Source organism: Lithobates pipiens, unplaced genomic scaffold, assembly GCF_037356315.1.
Source record: "Lithobates pipiens isolate NorthernLeopardFrog02 unplaced genomic scaffold, aLitPip1_a1.2 Scaffold_18, whole genome shotgun sequence".
In the NCBI taxonomy this organism is placed as follows: domain Eukaryota; kingdom Metazoa; phylum Chordata; class Amphibia; order Anura; family Ranidae; genus Lithobates; species Lithobates pipiens.
Genome location: NW_027507758.1, coordinates 391,294,097 through 391,316,314, shown reverse-complemented (window position 1 = coordinate 391,316,314; position 22,218 = coordinate 391,294,097). Strand labels below are relative to the sequence as shown.

Below are 22,218 nucleotides of genomic sequence, written 5' to 3'. Positions count from 1 at the left end.
ATTTCCCTCCGCCGAGACAGACCGAGCGAGCGCCGCCGAAAAATAACGAGCGCCGCCAAAAAAGACAGAGCCAACTGCTCGGCTTCGCTCGCAGTCCCGCCTCCCTGCAGTTTCTGAAGCGAGCGCTGCCGAAAAAGACAGAGCCGACTGTACTGTGTACTCTGCTCGGCTCCGCTCGCAGTCCCGCCCAGACTGGGTGGATTCCGAGCGGAGCTGAGCCGAGTACACAGTACAGTCGGCTTGGTCTTTTTCAGCAGTGTTCGCTCCAGAAACAGCAGGGAGGCGGGACTGCGAGCGAAGCTGAGCAGTCGGCTCAGTCTTTTTTGGCGGCATTCAGAATTTTTCGGCGGCGCTCTGTATTTTTCAGCGGCGCTCTGTATTTTTTGGCGCCGCTCGCTATTTTCAGCTCACAGACAGTGGGGATTGGCATATAACACGCACCCACGACTTTCCTCTGATTTTAAGGGGGAAAAAGTGCGTGTTATACGCCGATAAATGCGGTAATTATTTTTTACTTTCTGCTAGAAAACATATCCAATAAAAAAATGGTAAAAAAAAACAAATTTCTTTATCAATTTAGGCCAATATGTATTCTGCTACATATTTTTAGTAAAAAAAATCTCAAAAAGCGTATATTGATTGTTTGCGCAAAAGGTATCACATCTACAATCTATGGTATATATTTATGGATTTTTCCACTGGCCTATATAAAGACAGCAGCTCCTTTCACAAATTGCTGGATTATTGTTAGCCTTGTAATCTGTGTTCCTGTGCCTCGTGCTTCTGCTTAATTACACGTTACCGACCCAACTTATCCCCTGACCTGCTTTGGCTTCTCTCCTGGCTCTGACCCTGGCTTGTTCCACGGACCTGCTCCTGCCTTGTTCCTGATTGACATCCTATGTTTGACCCTGGTTTGATCCCAACCATGCTTCTGCCTCTACTCCTGACTGACTTCCTCTGTTTGATCCCCGACCTGGCTTCTGCCCCTGCTCCTGCTTTACCCATCTGTCAAGGTCTGCCAGCACCTCCAGGGAATCACCTGCTGTGACTTCTTCTCTACTTTTGGGTGTCCTCACATCTGGAACCATCAGGCAGCTTCACCTTTAGGTAGCGCTTGCATCTTTGGGCATAGCACACTCTGTCACCACCTTCAGGGGTACTCTGAAGGTGTCTAAGGTTGAAAGAGGTACGTCCCCATTAGAGACTCTGCACCAGCAAGTTATCACCCTTACCCAAGCTGTGAAAAACTTACAAGAAGGTGAAGGTTCAGTTGGAAGGTCACCTACAGAACCTTCTCATCTGCACCTGTTGATCAGAACCCTCCTGCTGCATCCTCTGCTTCTGCTGCTCCTGCTCAAGAACATTCTGTCTCTGTTCCCACCGTGATGGTGTCACCTCCAGAACCCAGAGTACCAGTTCCTGAATGCTTCTCAGGGGACTGACAAAAGTTCAGGGCATTCCAGATCGCCTGTCTCCTATAATTTGCACTCCAGCCAAGGACTTTTTCACTGGAAACCGTGAAACTGGGGTTTATTATCTCCCTGCTCTCAGATGAACCCCAGTCTTGGGCCCCTTCACCTGCTGGAGCAGAAGAATCTTGTGCTCAACTCAATTTCTACATTCCTTGATGCCAGGGAACAATTCTATGGCAACCCTCAACACATGGCAACTGCAGAAACTGCCCTTCATACCTTGTAACAAGGGCGACCCTCAGTGGAGGATCATACAGTAGACTTCCGTAAATGGACCGGGATGGAATGAGGCCATCCTCAAATACCAGTATCGGCTCGGTCTGTCCGAAGCCCTTAAGGATGAATTGGCCAGAGTGTAGGCTCCTGCTACCCTTGAAGGCCTCATCAAACTGGCCATTCAGCTTGACCACCACCTGTGGGAATACCAGTCAGAAAGGACTAGTACCTACAGACCCTCTTGGATGCTGCCCATAATTCCATCCTCACCTTTGCCTATGCCTGCTTCCTCACCCACACCCACTACTGATGGAGAACCAATGCAGATTAGACTGGTATGTTCTGCTGGAAAGGATTCAATGGAGACAGACCAACCTCTGCCTCTTCTGCAGAGGTACTGGACATTTCCTATGCAACTGCCTGTGAGACCCAGTAAGTTCCTTCCTCCATGTCCTGTCAAGTTTCCAGATCTTCTCCAGCTCACTTTGTTTTACCCATCTCATTACATGTGGCGGAAAAGGAGATCAAGCTCTAAGCAATCATTGACTCTGGGGCATGCAGTTGCTTCCTGGACATCACCTTGGCCAGAAATTGCCAAACTCCCCTTAAAGACAAGAAACAGAGACTCAAAGTCCATCTGACTGATGGGACCATTCCCAGATCAGGATCTGTGACACAAGAGACTATCCCTATCTAGACCTGAAAAACCCTGCTCACCAAGAATTCCTCTGTTTTGACATACTATGTTCTCCTATGTTCCCTATTATTCTCGGGATTCCGTGGCTTCGGGCGCATAACCCTCAGATTGATTGGCCCCTTGAAATTCATCTGAATACTGTTTGCAGCAATGTTTTTTCCCAGAATCCAGTGAATGGTTGTTTAACAGTCCAGCCTGTAACCAGTATCAGCCAAGTATTGCCACCAGCCTATCATTTGACAAGAAGAAGGCTGATGCCTTACCATCTCATCGGCCATACGACTTCTCTAGTGAATTACTTCCAGGTGCAGAAATCCCCTTTGAATAGATTTTTTCATTATCAGAAATTGAACTTGAAGCATTACAACTCTATATCAATGAAAGCCTTGAAAGGGATTCATTAGTCCATCTTCTTCTCCTGCTGGTGCTGGTATTTTCTTTGTTGAAAAAAGGACCATTCACTTAGACCTTGTGTAGATTATCAGGAACTCAACAAGATCATAGTCAAGAATCGCTACCCGCTCCTTCTCATTCCTAAACGTTTCCAAAGATTTCGATCTGCCCAAGTCTTCACAAAACATGATCGCAAGTATGCATCGGGAGCATTTTCGGTACTAGCCGGTAGAGTTGGGTAAACGGTTTGGCCAGAGCATGAGTTCGGCCCGAACATTGGCTGTTCGCACCATTTGGGGAACAACCGAATTTGCAGGGTTTTCGGCGGGTGTTCGAGTTTTTTTTTCCTTATTTTTTTTTTAAATAGCGAGGTGGCGACAATTGAAGCCGCAAATCAATGTAAGTGTGATTTGACTCTTTTTTTTCTTTAGAAATTTAATTTTTGCTGCAGCATGTTCTATGCATGCTACAGATGCACCATTTTACAGGCAGAACAAGGGGACCCCACAGGCACTATATTTAAAGAAATTCTTCATTTTTATTGTTGTACTTAACTTGTTTGAAACCCCCAAAAAAAAAGAGATCATGTTTCTTCATAGCAGATTAAACAGCACAATGCTTGTGCTGACTAACCTGCCTCTCTCTAAACTGCAAAAAGCCTGCCTTATCCTGTGACTTCCTGTGTCCACCTCTCTGTACTGACCATGACAATCATGTCTGCTAATCCCTGACTACTGTGGTTAGTTTGAGTGGCTCCATCATCCACAGCTCTCCTCTGTCCCCCTTACCCCCTCCTTCCCCCTTACCCCCTCCCTCCCTGCCTGTCAGCTCCTGTCTGTGTGTCAGCCATGCAGTGATACACCATCTTCTAACTTCACGGTCATGCTAAGTATCAGACGGGCATAGAATTATACACAATTTAAGCAAGCAATCATGTCCTTTTTCTCATTAACCATTTCTTTCTCCTTTCAAGGTGCCCAGTATTGCTATACTGTAGGCCTTACAGGACTCTAGCACACCCTGATATTTTATGTGAAATTAATAAAATAATTCTGTGTAAATCCATGCTCTCACGTCTGAAATTCATGACAAAATGTTTTTTGTTTTGTTTTTTCCACAGGGACATGTAGGTCTTACCGGTGGTCAAGGAACAAAGGTACTTTATTGGCTGTCACAGTGGTTACCTTATCAGAAATCTCCCGATTGCATGTATGCATTGGGAGCTTTCCTGTCACCACCAGTGACTGTGCTGGGACTGTGCAGGGTGCATGCACTCAGCACAGTTTTGTGTTTACATAGGGACGCATGCGGCCTCTCAGTGTTAAAGCCCACCCACACATAGGCGTACAGCAGGCAGGAAGAGGTTACATTTATTGCAAAAATAACTACTGTAAGAAACCCACACCTGACACAGCCAGCCTGGCATTTTAAGAAGAAGGTCAGTAATCTCAGCCCCCATAGTTTTATCACTACATGTTGCCTTTAAAGGGTCAATGCACTAGAAAACTGATGTTTCAGTGTTTTTGTAGTGTAGTGAGCTATCTGCACCTATATTCCCAGGTATACATGCCTGCCACGGCTATTCTGAAAGTTTTGTATTACTGATAATAATAAGACAGGGTGGGAACATACCAAGATGAGTGAGAATGCAAACTCAAACCCAAATGGGCAAAGAAACTCATGCATACAAAGTACTGGCCATTTACAGATATGTATCCATTTGCAGAAATCTAACCACATAAGCATAATGTATAACTTTATTTTGTAGAATTAACTGGAATAAACTATTACTGTGTCCCTAATAACAATATCAGACCTGAGCTTCTATTATGTTAAAATTGAGCATTTTCTCAACTCAACACTGCCTGTGTGGCAAGATCCCAGCATTTCTTATTCATACTGAGCTGCTACAGAAGTCATTAGCTCAGTAAATCATTTTTACAGGATTATTTTTATCAAATGAGGTACTTGCAACAAAAACATTTTCTTATGACATTGCTTTTATTTGTGATGAGAGTTTCAGGCACAATTGCATATTTATTTTCATTTTTACTATGATCACATATTGTTTATTTAATAGAAATTCCAATGCATAATTTGTTTTCACTTTACAATTATACATTGTTTGGACTGGTACAAGCATTCAGTGATGTCTACTAGAGAATACTTGTAGTATATGTATTGTATATTACTTCTGGAACTTAGTATCTTCCCATATCCCAGTATAAGAGAAAATACATCTGCTGCATTTTATAATGTGCTTTCTATACATATTTGTCTGCTTGTTAAGGTGTCTTATTCTGTGTACAGGGCAGTACTGGAGTTCAAGGGATCAAAGGTACAGAAGGACAGAAGGTAATTTTTTCCATCTCTTTTGCCAGAATATAATATTGCTGTGTAAAGTATATATATATACTTATATATATATATATGCATATATATACTTTACACAGCAATCTCACCCTTCACATACAGTATCTACACCCCTCACATTTTTGTAAATATTTTTACATCTTTTCATGTGACAACACTGAAGAAATGACACTTTGCTACAATGTAAAGTAGTGAGTGTACAGCTTGTATAACAGTGCAAATTTGCTTTCCCCTCAAAATAAGGCCGCGTACACACGGGCGGACTGTTCGCCCAACCTTGTCCGCTGAACAGTGTTTGGGCGGACAGTCCGCTCGTGTGTGGGCTTTCAGCGGACAGTTTCAGCGGACAGTTGGACGGACAAAGTCTTTCGGAAATTCCGAAAAACTGTCCGCTGAAACTGTGTTTGAGCGAACAGTCCGCCCGTGTGTGGGCCTGTCCGCTGTACTTTCGAAATGAGCAGACTGTTCCCGCTCGGAAAGTCCGCCCATTTCGAGCGCGTGTACAGGTAGGCGGGGCCCGCGAAGGAGACGTCGCGGGCTCCGCCGCCTGGAATGGGCTTAAAGGGGAACCCCAACGCCGAAAAAAATCGGCGTGGGGGTTCCCCCAAAGTCCACACCAGACCCTTGTCCGAGCACGCTACCCGGCCGGCCAGGAAAGGGGGCGAGCGAGCGCGCCCCCCCTCCTGAGCCGTACCAGGCCGCGTGCCCTCAACATGGGGGGGTGCCTTGGGGAAGGGGGGGCCGCGCGGCCCCCCCACCCCAAAGCACCTTGTCCCCATGTTGATGAGGACAAGGGCCTCTTCCCGACAACCCTGGCCGTTGGTTGCCGGGGTCTGCGGGCGGGGGGCTTATCGGAATCCGGGAGCCCCCTTTAAGAAGGGGGCCCCCGGATACCGGCCCCCCACCCTATGTGAATGAGTATGGGGTACAATCTACCCCTACCCATTCACCTGTGAAATAAAGTACAAAAAAAAACACAACACAGGGGAAAAAATATTTTATTGCACAGCTCCGGGGGTCTTCCGTCTTCGGGGGTCTTCTCGCCGGACTCCTCCGCTATGTGTGTGTAGCTCTTTTACTAGCGGAGGAGTCCGGCTTTCTTCCTCCCCGCCGCCGGCCTCTTCTCCCGACTTCGGGGGTCTTGTCCCCCTCTTCGGTTCTTCTGCCGGGCCACCGCGCCTTCTAGTAGCTCTTTTACAGGCGGTGGCCCGGTCTTCTGTCGCCGCTGCCTTCCGTTCTTCTGTCGCCGCCTTCGGTTCTTCTGCCGGGCCACCGCGCCTTCTTGTAGCTCTTTTACAGGCGGTGGCCCGGTCTTCTGTCGCCGCTGTCGTCGCCGCCGCCGCCGCCGCCTTCCGTTCTTGTTCTTCTTCTTGTTCTTCTTCTTCTTCTCCTGGAGATGTTGACTCGACGAGCTCTCCGGCCGGAATGCCAGAGCCGCGCTGTGCGGTCACTTATATAGTGACAATGGGGCGGTGTCACATGGTATATGTCACATGGGTTGGTCACATGGGTTGATGTCACATGGGGACTATGACATCGTAAGGGGGCGGGGTCACCATGTGACCAACCCATGTGACATATACCATGTGACACCGCCCCATTGTCACTATATAAGTGACCGCACAGCGCGGCTCTGGCATTCCGGCCGGAGAGCTCGTCGAGTCAACATCTCCAGGAGAAGAAGCAGAAGAACAAGAAGAAGAACAAGAACGGAAGGCGGCGGCGGCGGCGGCGACGACAGCGGCGACAGAAGACCGGGCCACCGCCTGTAAAAGAGCTACAAGAAGGCGCGGTGGCCCGGCAGAAGAACCGAAGGCGGCGACAGAAGAACGGAAGGCAGCGGCGACAGAAGACCGGGCCACCGCCTGTAAAAGAGCTACAAGAAGGCGCGGTGGCCCGGCAGAAGAACCGAAGAGGGGGACAAGACCCCCGAAGTCGGGAGAAGAGGCCGGCGGCGGGGAGGAAGAAAGCCGGACTCCTCCGCTAGTAAAAGAGCTACACACACATAGCGGAGGAGTCCGGCGAGAAGACCCCCGAAGACTGAAGACCCCCGGAGCTGTGCAATAAAATATTTTTTCCCCTGTGTTGTGTTTTTTTTTGTACTTTATTTCACAGGTGAATGGGTAGGGGTACATTGTACCCCATACTCATTCACATAGGGTGGGGGGCCGGTATCCGGGGGCCCCCTTCTTAAAGGGGGCTCCCGGATTCCGATAAGCCCCCCGCCCGCAGACCCCGACAACCAACGGCCAGGGTTGTCGGGAAGAGGCCCTTGTCCTCATCAACATGGGGACAAGGTGCTTTGGGGTGGGGGGGGCGCGCGGCCCCCCCTTCCCCAAGGCACCCCCCATGTTGAGGGCACGCGGCCTGGTACGGCTCAGGAGGGGGGGCGCGCTCGCTCGCCCCCCTTTCCTGGCCGGCCGGGTAGCGTGCTCGGACAAGGGTCTGGTGTGGACTTTGGGGGAACCCCCACGCCGATTTTTTTCGGCGTTGGGGTTCCCCTTTAAGCCCATTCCAGGCGGCGGAGCCCGCGACGTCTCCTTCGCGGGCCCCGCCTACCTGTACACGCGCTCGAAATGGGCGGATTTGCCTCCGCCTTACGTGGGCGAGTCCGTTCATTTCAAAAGTTGAGCGAACTGTTTGGCAAACAGTTTGCTGAAACAGTCCGCTCGTGTGTGGGCAAGTCCGCTCATGCAAATTTTGAGCGGACTGTTTGCCGAAACTGTTTGACGAACAAGGTTGGGCAAACAGTCCGCGCGTGTGTACGCGGCCTAACTCAACACACAGCCATTATTGTCTAAACCATTATTTTCCAGCACTGCTTTAACCCTCTTTGACAGGTTGCCACTGGAGTCGTCTTCAATTCCTCCCTCACGTAGCTGGTGGATGCCAGAGACTTTGCGCTCCTCCACCTTCTGTTTGAGGATATCCCACAAATGTTCATTGGAGTTTAGGTCTGGAGACATGCTTGGCCATTCTATCACTTTTACCCTTAGCTTCTTTAGCAAGGAAGTAGTCATCTTGGAGGTGTGCTTGGGGTCATTATGTTGGAATACTGCCCTGTGGCCCAGTCTCTGAAGGGAGGGGATCATGCTCTGCTTCAGTATGTCACAGTACATGTTGGCATTCATGGTCCCCTCAATGAACTGTATCTCCCCAGTGTCGGTAGCACTCATGCATTCCCAGACCATGACACTCCTTCCACCATCAGGGGCATTGGGAGGGAGTGGCTAGGGGGGCTGAAGCCCCGAATGTGACCCCGAAAAGCCCAGAGTCTATGAAATGCTGCATTCCATTGTTAGCCCTAAGCGCTGGCCACTGGGGCTAATCTTATCGCGAGTGTGTCCGAAAGTGGCCGAGTGCCACCGAAAGTAGCCGAGTGCCATAGCGGCTGAAAGTTGCTGAGTGCGGCCGAAAGTAGACAAAACAAACAGAAATTTCACCGCTCCAGGTCAAACCACTGAAAGGCTGCTAGCTCTCCAAGTAGGTAGGGGTTCCAGGTGCAGGCTGATTGCATAAGCCAAATGTGCAAAAACAGAACAAAACTCTGGATAGCCGCACTCCGGGTTGAGTAAAAAAATAAAGTGCCTTTATTTATTCAAATGCAAGTGCAAAACTCCATTGAACAATACATCACAGCAAAGGGGAACAAAAAAATAGAACAAGATTTCTGTTCAATGGAGTTTTGCACTTGCATTTGAAGAAATAAAGGCACTTTATTTTTTACTCAACCCGGAGTGCGGCTATCCAGAGTTTTGTTCTGTTTTTGCACATGCGGCCGAAAGTAGCCGAGTGCCATAGCGGCCAAAAATGGCTGAGTGCCATAGCGGCCGAGTGTGGCTGAGTGCGGCCGAGTGCCACAGGTCCCACCTTCTGGAGCCTGCAGCACTAATGCCAGGACCGTCTTAGCCTGTAGACTCCAGGAGGTGGAAATGCTACATACCTACTCGGGCGGGTGATTCAGCTCTCCTTTCCTCCTCGGCTTGGCTCCTCTCCTCTCTGACGGTGACGAGTGACTGACTGACTGCCTGCTGTGACCACACACCACGGCTGAGCTGAGGTAGGTCAGACACACAGTGTGTGTATGTATGTCATTATCAGTGTATATAGGTCAGTGTGTGTAGGTCAGACAGGTCAGTGTATGTAGGACAGGCAGGTCAGTGTATGTAGGTCAGGCAGGTCAGTGGTCAGTGTATATAGGTCACTGGTCAGTGTATGTAGGTCAGGCAGGTCAGTGGTCAGTGTATGTAGGTCAGCAGGTCAATGTAATGGTTAGTGTCAGGCAGGGGCAGGTGTGTTTACTGGTCAGCATTGATTCGTATTGGAAAGTCACACAACCCCACCACCCAGCCCAAAAAAAAGTCGCACCACCCCTCCCAGTTCTTGGACTTAGGGCTGAAGCCCCTGCTCTTTTTACCACCATGCTTGACGGTAGGCAAGACACACTTGTCTTTGTACTCCTCACCTGATTGCTGTGACACACCCATGCCACCATCTGAACCAAATAAGTTTATTTTGGTCTCATCAGACAACAGGGCATGGTTCCAGTAATCCATGTCCTTAGCCTGCTTGCCTTCAGCAAACTGTTTGTGGGCTTTCTTGTGCATCATCTTTAGAAGAGGTTTCCTTCTGGGACAACAGCCACGCAGAACAATTTGATGCAGTGTACAGAATATGGTATATCTGAGCACTGACAGGCTGACCCCCTACCCCTTCAACATCTGCAGCAATCATACGTCTATTTCCCAAAGACAACCTCTGGATATGACACTGAGCATGTGCTCTCAACTTCTTTGGTCGGACATGGCAAGGCCTGTTCTGAGTGGAACCTGTCCAGTTAAACTGCTGTATGGTCTTGGTCACAGTGCTGCAGAGAGAGTGAGTGCGATAACACCAAATGTAGCCCACTTGCTCCCCATTCACACCTGAGGCCTTGTAACACTAACGAGTCACATGACATTGGGGAGGGAAAATGGCTAATTAGACCCAATTTGGACATTTTCAATTAGGTGGTGTACTCACTTTGGTTTTCCAGCAGGTTAGACATTAATGGCTGTGTGTTGAGTTATTTTGAGGGGACAGCAAATTGACACTGTTATACAGGCTGTACACTCACTGCTTTACATTATAGAAAGGTGTCATTCCTTCAGTGTTTTCACATGAAAAGATATAATAAAATATTTACAAAAATGTGAGGGGTGTACTCACTTTTGTGAGATACTGTGTGTAATATAAGCCATATATACCACAATATTCATAATTTTACAAACATATAATGTTTAATTAAGTAGTACTCTACACAATCTTGGTAAAACAGTTTTTCATTTAAATGCTATTATTGCAATTTTAAAGGGTGAAAAGGGAACAAAAGGACCCAAAGGCAAAGTAAGTATGATTCACATGAATGCAGTCTGCAGTTGAGTTGTATAGAGTTGTTCATTAAACAGTATATATTTTTAGGGAGGAGACAATGGGCCAGTAGGTTTTGAGGGACTTGCTGGAAGAAGAGGACCTCCAGGAGAGGTTGGTACTCGTGGTCGAGAGGGAGAGCAAGGTCCTACAGGAGATCGTGGAGTTCCTGGAAATATTGGACCAATGGGATCAAGGGTAAAACTTCTAAAACTTCTGCTGAAATATGAATACATACAAAGCACCAATCCTACCAAAACGTTTAAAGTAATATCTGTCATGCTAACAGAAGTGTATAAACCAACTTTATTAGCAGTGCTTGCAGTGCCAGCAAACACATGCACTTATCTAACAAAAAGAGCTGTTCGTTTATATATTTGGCAGGTATAACAGTCTCACTTTCAAAGATAACTCTAGTCATTAGCATATGACAGTACTTATTACAGTAGCTTATTATTAATTTCATACAAATGAGTTTGTATCTCTAGTCAAAAGTTTTTGTGGATAGAAAAGAAAAGTCCTTTTGATTGTTTGTATTGGCTAGTTTATGGTTAAATCGTGATAAACCATCGGGCTGACTTTCTAAAGAAAATTGAACATTCCCTTGCGAAGTGAACAGCCAATTTGTAAGGGGCCTTTCCCTTAGCTTAGTGAATGTGGTGTACTTTCATTTTGCAAAGTATACTCAATCTCATTCAAGATGAAAAAATACTGTATTTTTCTTGCAAATGATGAGATGATGGAAGTCAACAGTTCTTTACTTTGTTTACTAGCCTAAGAGAAATTGCTCTTGCAAAGTTATGATTGCTTTGGAAATTCAACAGCCTATTTGCCTTTTTTAGTAAACGTAACACCATTTGTGTCAAAGCAAGCTACACTTCCTGATACAGGCCCCAAGCTCTGCACAACACTTCTTTTGCCAAACAGCAGCATATCAATTACAGAATTCTGTGTTTTCTCCAATAAAATAAACATGACAGGAGAGAAAAATGTACCAGTGATAAAGAAAGGGCAATGGATTGGACAAACATGTTGCAGAGCAGTAATCTGGACATAGACTAAAGGTTCCTATATGACTAGTTCAATATTTTAATTGAGTACAGGTACGCATTAATCCAGTTGGTTAGCATATCGGATAGTCAAGTAAAATTTTCAGATGGGGGAATCAGCTATGGCAATTATAATATATCTTTCATGTTAGATATATTTAACCACTTGCTTACTGGGCACTTAAACCCCCCTCCTGCCCAGACCAATTTTCAGCTTTCAGCGCTGATGCACTTTGAATGACAATTGCGCAGCCATACTACACTGTACCCAAATGACATTTTTATAATTTTTTTCCCACAAATAGAGCTTTCTTTTGGTGGTATTTAATTACAGCTGGGAGTTTTATTTTTTGCTAAACAAACAAAAAAAGATGCAAAAAAATAAAATAAAAATAAAAAATCATGTTTAATAGTTTGTTATAAAATTTTGCAAACAGGTCATTTTTCTCCTTCATTGAAATGCGCTGATGAGGCGGCGCTGGTGGGCACTGATAGGCACAGTTAAGGTGGCACTAATAGGCACAGATAAGGCAGTATTGATGGGCACAGACAAGACGGCACTGATGGGCAAAGATGGGCACAGATAAGATGGCACGGATGGGTGGCACGGATGGGTGGCATGGATGGGCACTGATGGGTACCACTGATAGATGGGACTGCTGGGCACTGATAGGTGGCACTGCTGGGCACTGATGGGCGGCACTGCTGGGCACTGATGGGCACTGGTAGATGACACTTATGGGCACTAAGGTGCAGCACTGTTTTTTGCAGAAGATTGTGGGCACTGATAGGTGGCACTGTGGGCACTGATAGGTGGCACTGTGGGCACTAATGGGTGGCACTGTGGGCACTAATGGGTGGCACTGATGAGTTTCACTTTTTCCCCTACTTAGGTGGCACTGGCAGGGGGCAGGTGGGCACTGATGATCTGGCCGTGAATGGGACTGAAGTCCCTCTCACGGCCGCCGGTGATCAGCTTTTTCTTTTTCTCCTCGTGCTGTCAAGGCGAGGAGGAAAAATATGTGATTACCGGCTCTTTTGTGATCACATGATCAGCTGTCATTGGCTGACAGCTGATCACGTGGTAAGGGGTCGGGATCTACCCCTTGCTCCGATCCATGATCAGGCGAGTCTCATAGACTCGCTGATCACAGAGTGTGCCGAGTGCAGAGTGCACGGGACGACGTCAATAGACGTCGTCCTGGCAAAGCAGGTCCGCGCTGTAGCCGTCATTCGGCTATAGCGCGGATCTCTAGAGGTTAAAGCTTGAATCATCAATATATAAGTATTAAATAGAATTGCTAATCATATTAAAATCAGTCTGAGATGTTATCCACATGGAGCAGTTTATGGATGGAAGTTACAAGAAAAAGAATCGCTGCTTCGGGTGTATAAAGATAAGGCTGATTGAAATATCTTGCAGAGTGCTAGTCCAGGCCCTCCTCTGCGGGAAACTTGGAAAGAAGAAATATCATGGTAATGATTAAGCACAAGATGTATGCGTGCAATGAATCTACGTGGCCACAGTTTGGTGTCTTTGGTGTTATCTTTGTGAAACAAAATAAAAGGCTATCTGAAGTCCTGGATGTGCAGCCATTTTTTCTTCTTTCCAAGATGGAAGTTACAACTGGTTGCAAAGGTTTCAATGTACTTTGATATCTATAGACCACACAAGGCCCATGAGCTAAATCTTGCCCTCAAGGCCATTTCATGTGGCCCTCACACCCAGGGCTTTTTTCAGTCGGAACGTGGCTAAAACTCTCACAGATCCTTACCTGCTCTACACTCATGGTGGGGACAAGGGACATGCAAGAGCAGTGTGGGATGGGGCATTACATGGTAAGCTGCACTGTGACTTCCACCTGTGCCTGCGTGCACAGATTCCAACCAATGATCTTTCTGCAAGTGAGAGAAAGAAACAGAGCTGACTACACTGCCAGGAGGTACTAGAGCTGGGCCAGGTAGTTGAGATGAAAGGAAGATTTTGAGGGGGGGGGGGGGTGAGGGCTGTGGAGGGAGATGTGTCCAGAGGTGGGGGATGGGGAAAGTTGTGCAAAAGTGCTGAGAAGTGGTAGAAGTGAGGTGTGAATAGTCAGTGAAAGAGAGCTGAACCCTGCATAGCACACACCTAAACCCTGCACTCTGTATGTAGCACACTCCTCTACCCTGCACTCTGTACACAGTGCACCCCTGAACTCTGCACTCTGTATGTAACACACCCCTGAACTCTGCACTCTGTATGTAACACACCCCTGGACACTGCAGTTGGCATGTAGTATACGCTTAAACTCTGCCTATTGTAAATTGTAAACACATGAAGTTTTTACTCTGTGCATAGAGCACCCCTGAACTCCACACTTAATGCACTCCTGGTATATATTGCCCATTAAGATCCTCCCGCTGTTTGTGCAATTTGGCCACATCCACTATTTGATGCAGTTTGTCCCTGGAGGGTGTGGTTGAGTTCTTGCACCTATTCTCTGAGTAAAAAAAAGCCCTGGATAAATATATATAGTCTTACAGGTACAACCAGCCCTTCAAGGGCAACCATAATGCTGTGATAAAATTGAGCTTGACACCCCTGCTATAGACTGAATATTCAATAATATAAATATTTTCTGTTCATAGGGGCCATTATTTCCTGCATCCCGTGTTATTGAGGTTTGTCAAAAGTTTGTTCTTGAACAAATGTCTTCATATGCCCAGTCTGTACGACGACAATGTGCAAGTGCTTGCCCTTTGTATGGTGAAGTACCTATGGGAGCTCCAGGACCTGTAGGGCTACCAGGACCACCAGGAGAACCTGTGAGTATATCAGCAATAAGGAAAATGAAAATGTCATTACATACTGTAAATTATCATACAAAGTGCTTTCAAATTGTCTTTTTCTAAACTTTACCATCGTCACTTTACTGTCTTTCTTGTTTTTCAGCTGTATCACACTGTCCATTTTCACTTTACCTTAGACAGTTCACTCCATCAGCTAATTCCTTCTACACCTTACACGACTCTTATGCTGGATAAAGCAACTTGTAAATTTGTTGCCAATTTTAAAGCTTTCCATTAGCTTTTAACCACTACACTCCGGGGAATAGGCAATCTTCAAAATAGCAGAGCCATTTAAAAGACATTTTCAATCAATTTCCACACCAGGTTTGCTCATTTGACATAGAGGACTTAGAAAAAAAATGCCAGGCAGATCGGAAACCACTGTGTACTCCATTAAGCAAGTTTTACACCTCAAGACATCTACAATGTCTCTTGGCTTCTTAAATACAGTAGAGAACAACCTTCTTCTTCAGCACAGTTAGGGGGATGATCAATCATCACAGTATCCCTGTATAGTATAGAATATTTCGTTATAGTCAGAGTATAACGAAAAACGTTATATATTAATAAACTTGGCATGATCACATTAGTAATTACTGATAGCATATATGTTCTATATGTAATTAGAGAGATGGATACATATTTACATTAAATAATGTACATACAAACTTTACGCTTATTCACTTATTCACAAATACTGGGGGAGATTTACTAAAACTGGAGAGTGTAAAATCTGGTACAGCTGTGCATGGTAGTCAATCAGCTTCTAACTTCAGCTTGTTCAATTAAGCCTTGATAAAAAAAAATAGATGCTGATTGGTTTCTATGCAGAACTATCCAGTTTTAGTAAATCAACCCCAGTGTGTCTCAGAAACATCTTGTAAAAAAAATTACATGAATACATGCAATGGAAAAATGTTACCTGCAGTATGGCTTAGGATTTAAGGACAGCTCTTCAGCAAAGAAACAAAATTGTACTCATACACCTTCATACAGATAGAGATTGAGTGATTTTTTTAGGCAAAAATCATAAGATCAAGATTAAGGTATTAAAATGCATTTGTGTGTTAGAGCAGGAATGTATTACTATTGTTGTTCTACAATCTTTTTAAGATTCTGCTAATATTAAACATATAGGAAAAGTGTGAGGGAACCCCAATTCATGTATCAACTCAACATAGCCAGGAAACAAACCATTTTAAGCAATTTGTTTTATAAATGAGAATTATGGAATATAAATGTAATGCTAATATATATGCTAGTATATATATATATATATATATATATATATATATATATATATATATATATATATATATATATATATGTATATATATATATGTATATATTTGTTTGTAAACATTATATTTAGGGTAAACCTGGAATCAAGGGTCTGGATGGTGAAGATGGTCCAGAAGGCTTTTATGGTGAAGCTGGAGATCTAGGGAAACAAGGACAAAGGGGTATTTATTTTTCTAAATTTTAACCATGTTTATTATTAGTTATAAATGAATAAAATCTAAAAAAAAAAGCCTTAAAATACAATTTATGTCGACATCATTACACCAACTAAGCCACCATTATTGTTTACTTTTGCACTGAAAGAAAGACTATATAAGACCACAAAAAGACCTTAAGATCTCTTGTGTTGTAGGTGAACCTGGAGAGCAGGGAGACAAAGGACCCAAGGGATATGGGCTCGTTGGATTTGATGGTGACCCAGGACAAAGAGGTCAGTAGCGAAATGCCTCATGACTGTTTTTCAGAAACACAGTTGTGTGAATTGAGATAATGCATATAATGCTTATGTGTTCTCAGTACTGAAAGCTTTTAGAGCAAGCCTTTCATTTGCTTCACTGATTTTACAGAGCTGGTTTTCCTCAAATTTCTTACATGTATTTGTCACTTTGTTTGGTTGTAGTTTCATGTGTTTGAGTTCTGTGACTATGCCTGATAGCTATTTTACCATATACTGTTTGAAAGCTTTTATTCTCCATTTTTTTGTTATAAACAACACCATTACTTACTACTGCATACTGTATTGTGTGTGTCAGCATGTGCAAAAATAAATCCCCTTGGGACTTTTGATACATCAAAAGTCCCAATGGGTTTAATTGTTTTCTGTGGTGATGCTAAACAGGGATGAGCAGCCAATACTCTAATGTTGTATTTCCCTTGAGCATGTATTGGTGGGAAAAAAATGGTTATCAACTAACATTTAAGCACTTCAAAATATAAACTTCTGGTTTCCACATTATTTTATGTGAACTATAGGGAAAACATTTTTTTTCATTTTGGATAGTGCAAGGGAGGGTTCTAACCACTGTCAGGTTTTTTTTCTTATTCACCATATGTACAGTATCCCATTTTGGAGATTTCCCGTACCATAGCTAAACAGGAAGTGGAAATTAAAGGAATTCCTTGGGGACCCCCAGCTCACCAGAACTAGTGTCCCCATTGGAAAATGTCCCCTCTATTACTTTTCTGGGGGAAACCCAAAATTTGTGATTTTATTTTACTTTCAATTTTTTTTTCTTTTAATGATAATGGTAAACAGGACAAATAGAGAGGGTGACACAGACACGGACACAGGCAGCAATAACAAATGACAGGGGTTCTAATCTATCCCACATTCCATCCAAAGCAAAACAAAACAAAAAGGTTTGATTTTAGTTAAACTTTAAGTGTATATATTCAGTCATCTATTTTCAGACAGCTTGAACCTGTGAGAAATTTCACCAATAAGTTCTAGGTGTTGCTTGTTAGCTTCTACTGGTTAGTTATTCCTTGTACAGAACAGTTGTTTTTAAAGTGGTTGTAAAGGCTGAAGGTTTTTTATCTTTATGCATTCTATGCATGAAGGTAAAAAACCTTCAGTCTGCAGGTTCCCCCTCAGCACCCCCCTCCCCCATACTTACTTAATCCTGATCTCGATCCAGCGATGTGCTCGAGACCCAAGACTTTCCCGGGTCTCACCCTCCTGAATGGCTGAGATGCAGCAGTGAGAATCATTGGCTCCCGCTGCTGTCAAGCATAGCCAGTGAGGTGGGAGTGCAGTGGAGGGGCTGAACCATGCTCTCTGTGTCTTATGGACACAGTGAGCTGGCTCTGGAGCAAGCATGCACAAGTGCCTCCATAACAAGTAGCTTGCTATGGGGGCACTCGGCAAGGGGGAGGGGCCCAGAGTGCTAGAAATGGACCTGAGAAGAGGAGAATCGGGGCTGCTCTGTGCAAAACCACTACACAGAGCAGGTAAGTATGACATGTTTGTTATTTCTTTTTAAATAAAAAAATGTTCCTTTACAATCACTTTAAATTAAAAAAATTAAATATATAATGCACTGATTAAAAAAGCAACATTTTCAGGTCTTTATTATGTTTCACAAATGTATTTCAGGTGAAAGGGGTATACCAGGGCTATCATTTGATGGAGAGCCTGGTCTGATGGGTCCTCGTGGACACAGAGGACAACTTGGACATAGAGGTTATACAGGACTGAGAGGACCACCAGGATCATGTAAAACCAATGGCTGTGAAGCTGCTGACCCTACAACTGAGCCTACAGGAGATTTAGAATCATAAATAGCATAATGACCATGGGATGGACTTTTAATGTTGACTCACTCAAGAGTGTACTGCTTATTTCATCATGAGCAAAAGGCAAAATCATGTATTACGCGTTAATTGTTTGAAAAGGCTAATATTTGTAATACAATGAAAAGGAATTACCTGCTGTGCATAGAAGATCCTATGTGATTTATCACTTAAAATAATTTATTAAAAAAAACAAAAAAAACAAATACAGTTTGTTTTTATATATAAAAAACAGAGACCATACAAACCCATGACACAAGAAATGGATGGGTGATTTTGTTTTGCATTATAAGAAATCCTTAATAATAGAAGTTCTTTATTCTATTTTTTTTCCATTAGTTGATATGAGTTTGGAGTTTGCATTTAGGAACAGGTCAATAAAAATGACAATTTATAGTTAGTTATTGTAATATATTAAAGTTTTTTTAAACTTAAAGGCCCAGGAAGTTTATTTTCATAATGATGCCTATTGATAACTCCCCCTTTATATAAAATTGGATGAAAGGGAGAAAAACAGATTTCTTTATAGAAAAGCAGCCAAAGCATTAGTTTTGAACTGTCAGCATTTATGACCAGATCCAGTGCTGAGACAAGGTCAATCGGTGCCCAGGGTGAAGATGGCAACCTGCGCCCCCTCCCCTCATTGGATGGAGAAGACGACGGTGCCAATAGTGGCAAGTTGCAATTTGTCGTGTTTGTGCTAAGCAGTTTAATAGTACCAGTAAAAAGTTTAAAATAGGTGAATAGATGTGTGGAAAAGCAAAAAAGTCCCTGGGTTGATTGTCTTACTTTAAGGAAAAAATTTCCCTGTGCTAGCAGTGTCACTGAAATAAAAGTCAGTGGTGTAACCAGAAGGAAAGAATTGTCCCTAGATCAGTGGTGTCCTTGAAACGAAAAAAGAAAAACCGTCCTTACGTTGATAATATCACCGAAAAGAAAAAATGTTCCCCCTTTGTCCATGCCCTAACTCCCCCCAGTACAGAGCTCCCCCCACTCCCTAGCCCACCCCCCCCCCAGTACAGCGCTCCTCTCACTCCATAGACCCCCCAGGACAGAGATCCTTACCCCTTAGCCCTCCCAGTACAGAACTCCCTCCTCCTCGCACCCCCCCAGTACAGAGCTCCCCCAACCACAAACCCCCCCAGTACAAAGCTCCCTCACCCCATAGTCCCCAGAACAGAGATCCTTACTCACACCACCCGCCCGATACAGAGCTCCCTCAATTCTAGCCCCCCAGTAAAAAGCTACTTCCATCTCCTAGCCCCCCAGTACAGAGTGCCCCCTCACCCCCTAGCCCCCCAGAACAGAGCTCCCCTGTCTTTCCGCTTCCCAATATAGAGCTCCCCAACTCCATAGCCCCCCAGAACAGAGCTCCCCTCCTTCCATGTCTCATTTGAGGCACACTGTCATTTGTAAACAGTACAGGAAACTGCTTTACAACAAGTGACAGCGGACAGCGGAGAGCACAGGGCTAGTGCTGGAGGGGCAAGGTACAGAGTAGCACCATGCTCTGGACAGTAAAAAGCACTGCTGACAGAAGTTACACTGCAGTCAGTCCTGTCAGTGAGACCCCCCCCCCCCCCTGCATATATAGTCAGCACCCAGGCCACGTGTCCCTTTTGCCACCCCCTTGTTCTGGTCCTGGTTAGATCATATAGACACCTGTAAGATTTGCCCATATTTAAAGGGATTACAAAATACATTTATGTCTGCCCCTTCAAAATCATAGTAACATTAAGTTACAAAATGCAAGTTGTAGAAGTGTTTGCATGCCCTGTGTAAGACAACAACATTACCTTCTCCATAAATATGGCAGATAATATCACTTTGTGAACTACTGACTTGGCTATTATGCCCATTTTTAGTCATTTTGTTATATATAAAACCTTATATGACTTCTCAGCGTGCATATGTTATTGCCCATATAAAAATACCTGTGAGCAAAGTTTATGAATGTTTTACTTTTAAGCACATGTTAACCTTTGGCTAAGGTTATTTGTTGATGCTTTTTAATGTAATATAAATTGTTCATAAAAAAAAAATGAAAAATTGTTTGTCCTTACAATTACAGTTCAGCTGCAAATTACAACTTAAATGTAATCTACAAAATAAACTTTACATACTGAGTGTGGTTACATATATACATTTCTATCTGTGCTATAGGTTAGTGAAAATATAATTTTAGGGAGTTTTTCTAAGAAACACCACTTGGTGGCAGAATCACATCAGAAAAAGACTGCAACTTTAAGATGCTCTCCTTTTACAAATAATGTTTGGCTTGTCCACTGCGTGGCAAAAGAATATGACTTAGGAATAAAGAATGCATTTCTATGGACGTCGTAAAAATGAAACATGCATTATTGCAACTCATTAGGAGTTTGCATTTTGTACTAACAAAGACACTGATAATAAATGTTTTATGATATAAATATTGCAGTTTTCAATCATGTGGGACTTACTGCTGAAAACTGCCTGCAACCAAACGGCTATTCCACCCCAGACTTTGAATGTGATTGTCAAAAGATAGCATATTGTACTATTGGTCTATCATTGTGATCCAAAGAGACATATTACCATCCAGTAGATGTCACTGAAGAGCACTGACATATGAGTACATTCACATATACATTATCTCACACCAGTGAGTACATGCCTCACACCCCCCCCCCCCCCCCCCCCTCAGACCATACAGCAGTTTAACAGGACAGGTTCCACTCAGAACAGGCCTCGCCATGGTCGACCATAGACATTAAGTGCACGTGCTTAGCGTCATATCCAGAGATTGTCTTTGGGAAATAGACGTGTGAGTGCTGCCGGCATTGCTGCAGAGGTTGAAGGGGTGGGGGGACAGCCTGTCAGTGCTCAGACCATATGTCACACACTGCATCAAATTGTTCTGCGTGGCTGTTGTCCCAGAAGGAAACGTCTTCTAAAGATGATGTATAAGAAAGCCTGCAAACAGTTTGTTGAATGCAAGCAGGCTAGGGACATGGATTACTGGAACCATGCCCTGTGGTCTGATGAGACCAAGATAAACATATTTGGTTCAGATAGTGTCAAGCGTGTGTGGCAGCAACCAAGTGAGGAGTACAAAGACAAGTGTGTCTTGCCTACAGTCAAGCATGGTGGTGGGAGTGTCATGCTCTGGGGCTGCATGAGTTCTACTGGCACTGGGGAGCTACAGTTCATCGAGGGAATCATAAATGCCAACATGTACTGTGACATACTGAAGCAGAGCATAACCCCCTCCCTTCAGAGACTGGGCCACAGGGCAGTATTTCAACATGATAATGACCACAAACACACCTGCAAGACGATCACTGCCTTGCTAAAGAATCTAAGGATAAAGGTGATGGACTGGCCAAGCATGTCTCCAGACCTAAACCCAATTGAGCATCTGTGGGGCATCCTCAAATGGAAGGTGGAGGAGCACAAGGTCTCTAACATCGAACAGCTCCGTGATGTTGTCATGGAGGAGTGGAAGAGGACTCCAGTGGTAACTTGTGAAGCTCTGGTGAACTCCATGCCCAAGAGGGTCAAGGCAGTCCTGGAAAATAATGGTTGCCACACAAAATATTGACACTTTGGGCCCAATTTGGACATTTTCACTTAAGGGTGTACTCACTTTTTTTTGCCAGCGGTTTAGACATTAATGGCTGTGTGTTGAGTTGTTTTGAGGGGAAAGCAAATTTACACTGTTATACAAGCTGTACACTCACTACTTTACATTGTAGAAAATTGTCCTTTCTTCAGTTTTGTCACATGAAAAGATCTAATAAAATATTCACAAAAATGTAAGGGGTATTGTTTGTGAGATACTGTAAGTATGCAACTTCTAGCTACACAACTGAAAGCTCACTGCCAAACAGGTTAAATATTGGTAGTACAAAGATGCAGCCCTCTGCAAAAGAGTATTGCTAATTATTAACAAACAGCATTTTGGCATCTGCATTTGTTTCGTACTCTCACACTAAAAATTTAGATGTAGTAAAGCTCAAAAAATAAGCACTTGATTTGTGCATTTTGAAAACATAATTGTCTTAGGTTTAAAATTACTGTACGTATGTTTGAATCATTATGTAAGAAAATAGAGGCTTAAAGTGATATTAATCCCAAAACCACTGATCACTAGATGTGGTGGCTGGATTTGTTTTCTTTTTTTTTTTTTTTCTTTTTTTCCTCT

The 22,218-nt window shown here is 44.1% G+C and overlaps 1 protein-coding gene across 1 annotated transcript in view; it reads left to right on the top strand.

Moving 5' to 3' along the window:
• LOC143988343 (uncharacterized) overlaps window positions 1-20,464 on the top strand; it is a 57,917-nt gene extending 37,453 nt beyond the window's left edge. The window contains exons 20-27 of the mRNA XM_077487823.1: window positions 3,902-3,937; window positions 5,092-5,136; window positions 10,507-10,539; window positions 10,615-10,761; window positions 14,241-14,417; window positions 15,814-15,904; window positions 16,096-16,173; window positions 17,839-20,464. Of these exons, the coding sequence (XP_077343949.1) occupies window positions 3,902-3,937; window positions 5,092-5,136; window positions 10,507-10,539; window positions 10,615-10,761; window positions 14,241-14,417; window positions 15,814-15,904; window positions 16,096-16,173; window positions 17,839-18,023 (792 nt within the window). The 3' untranslated portion in view covers window positions 18,024-20,464. The remainder of the gene's footprint in view (window positions 1-3,901; window positions 3,938-5,091; window positions 5,137-10,506; window positions 10,540-10,614; window positions 10,762-14,240; window positions 14,418-15,813; window positions 15,905-16,095; window positions 16,174-17,838) is intronic.
• Window positions 20,465-22,218: the final 1,754 nt, after the last annotated feature.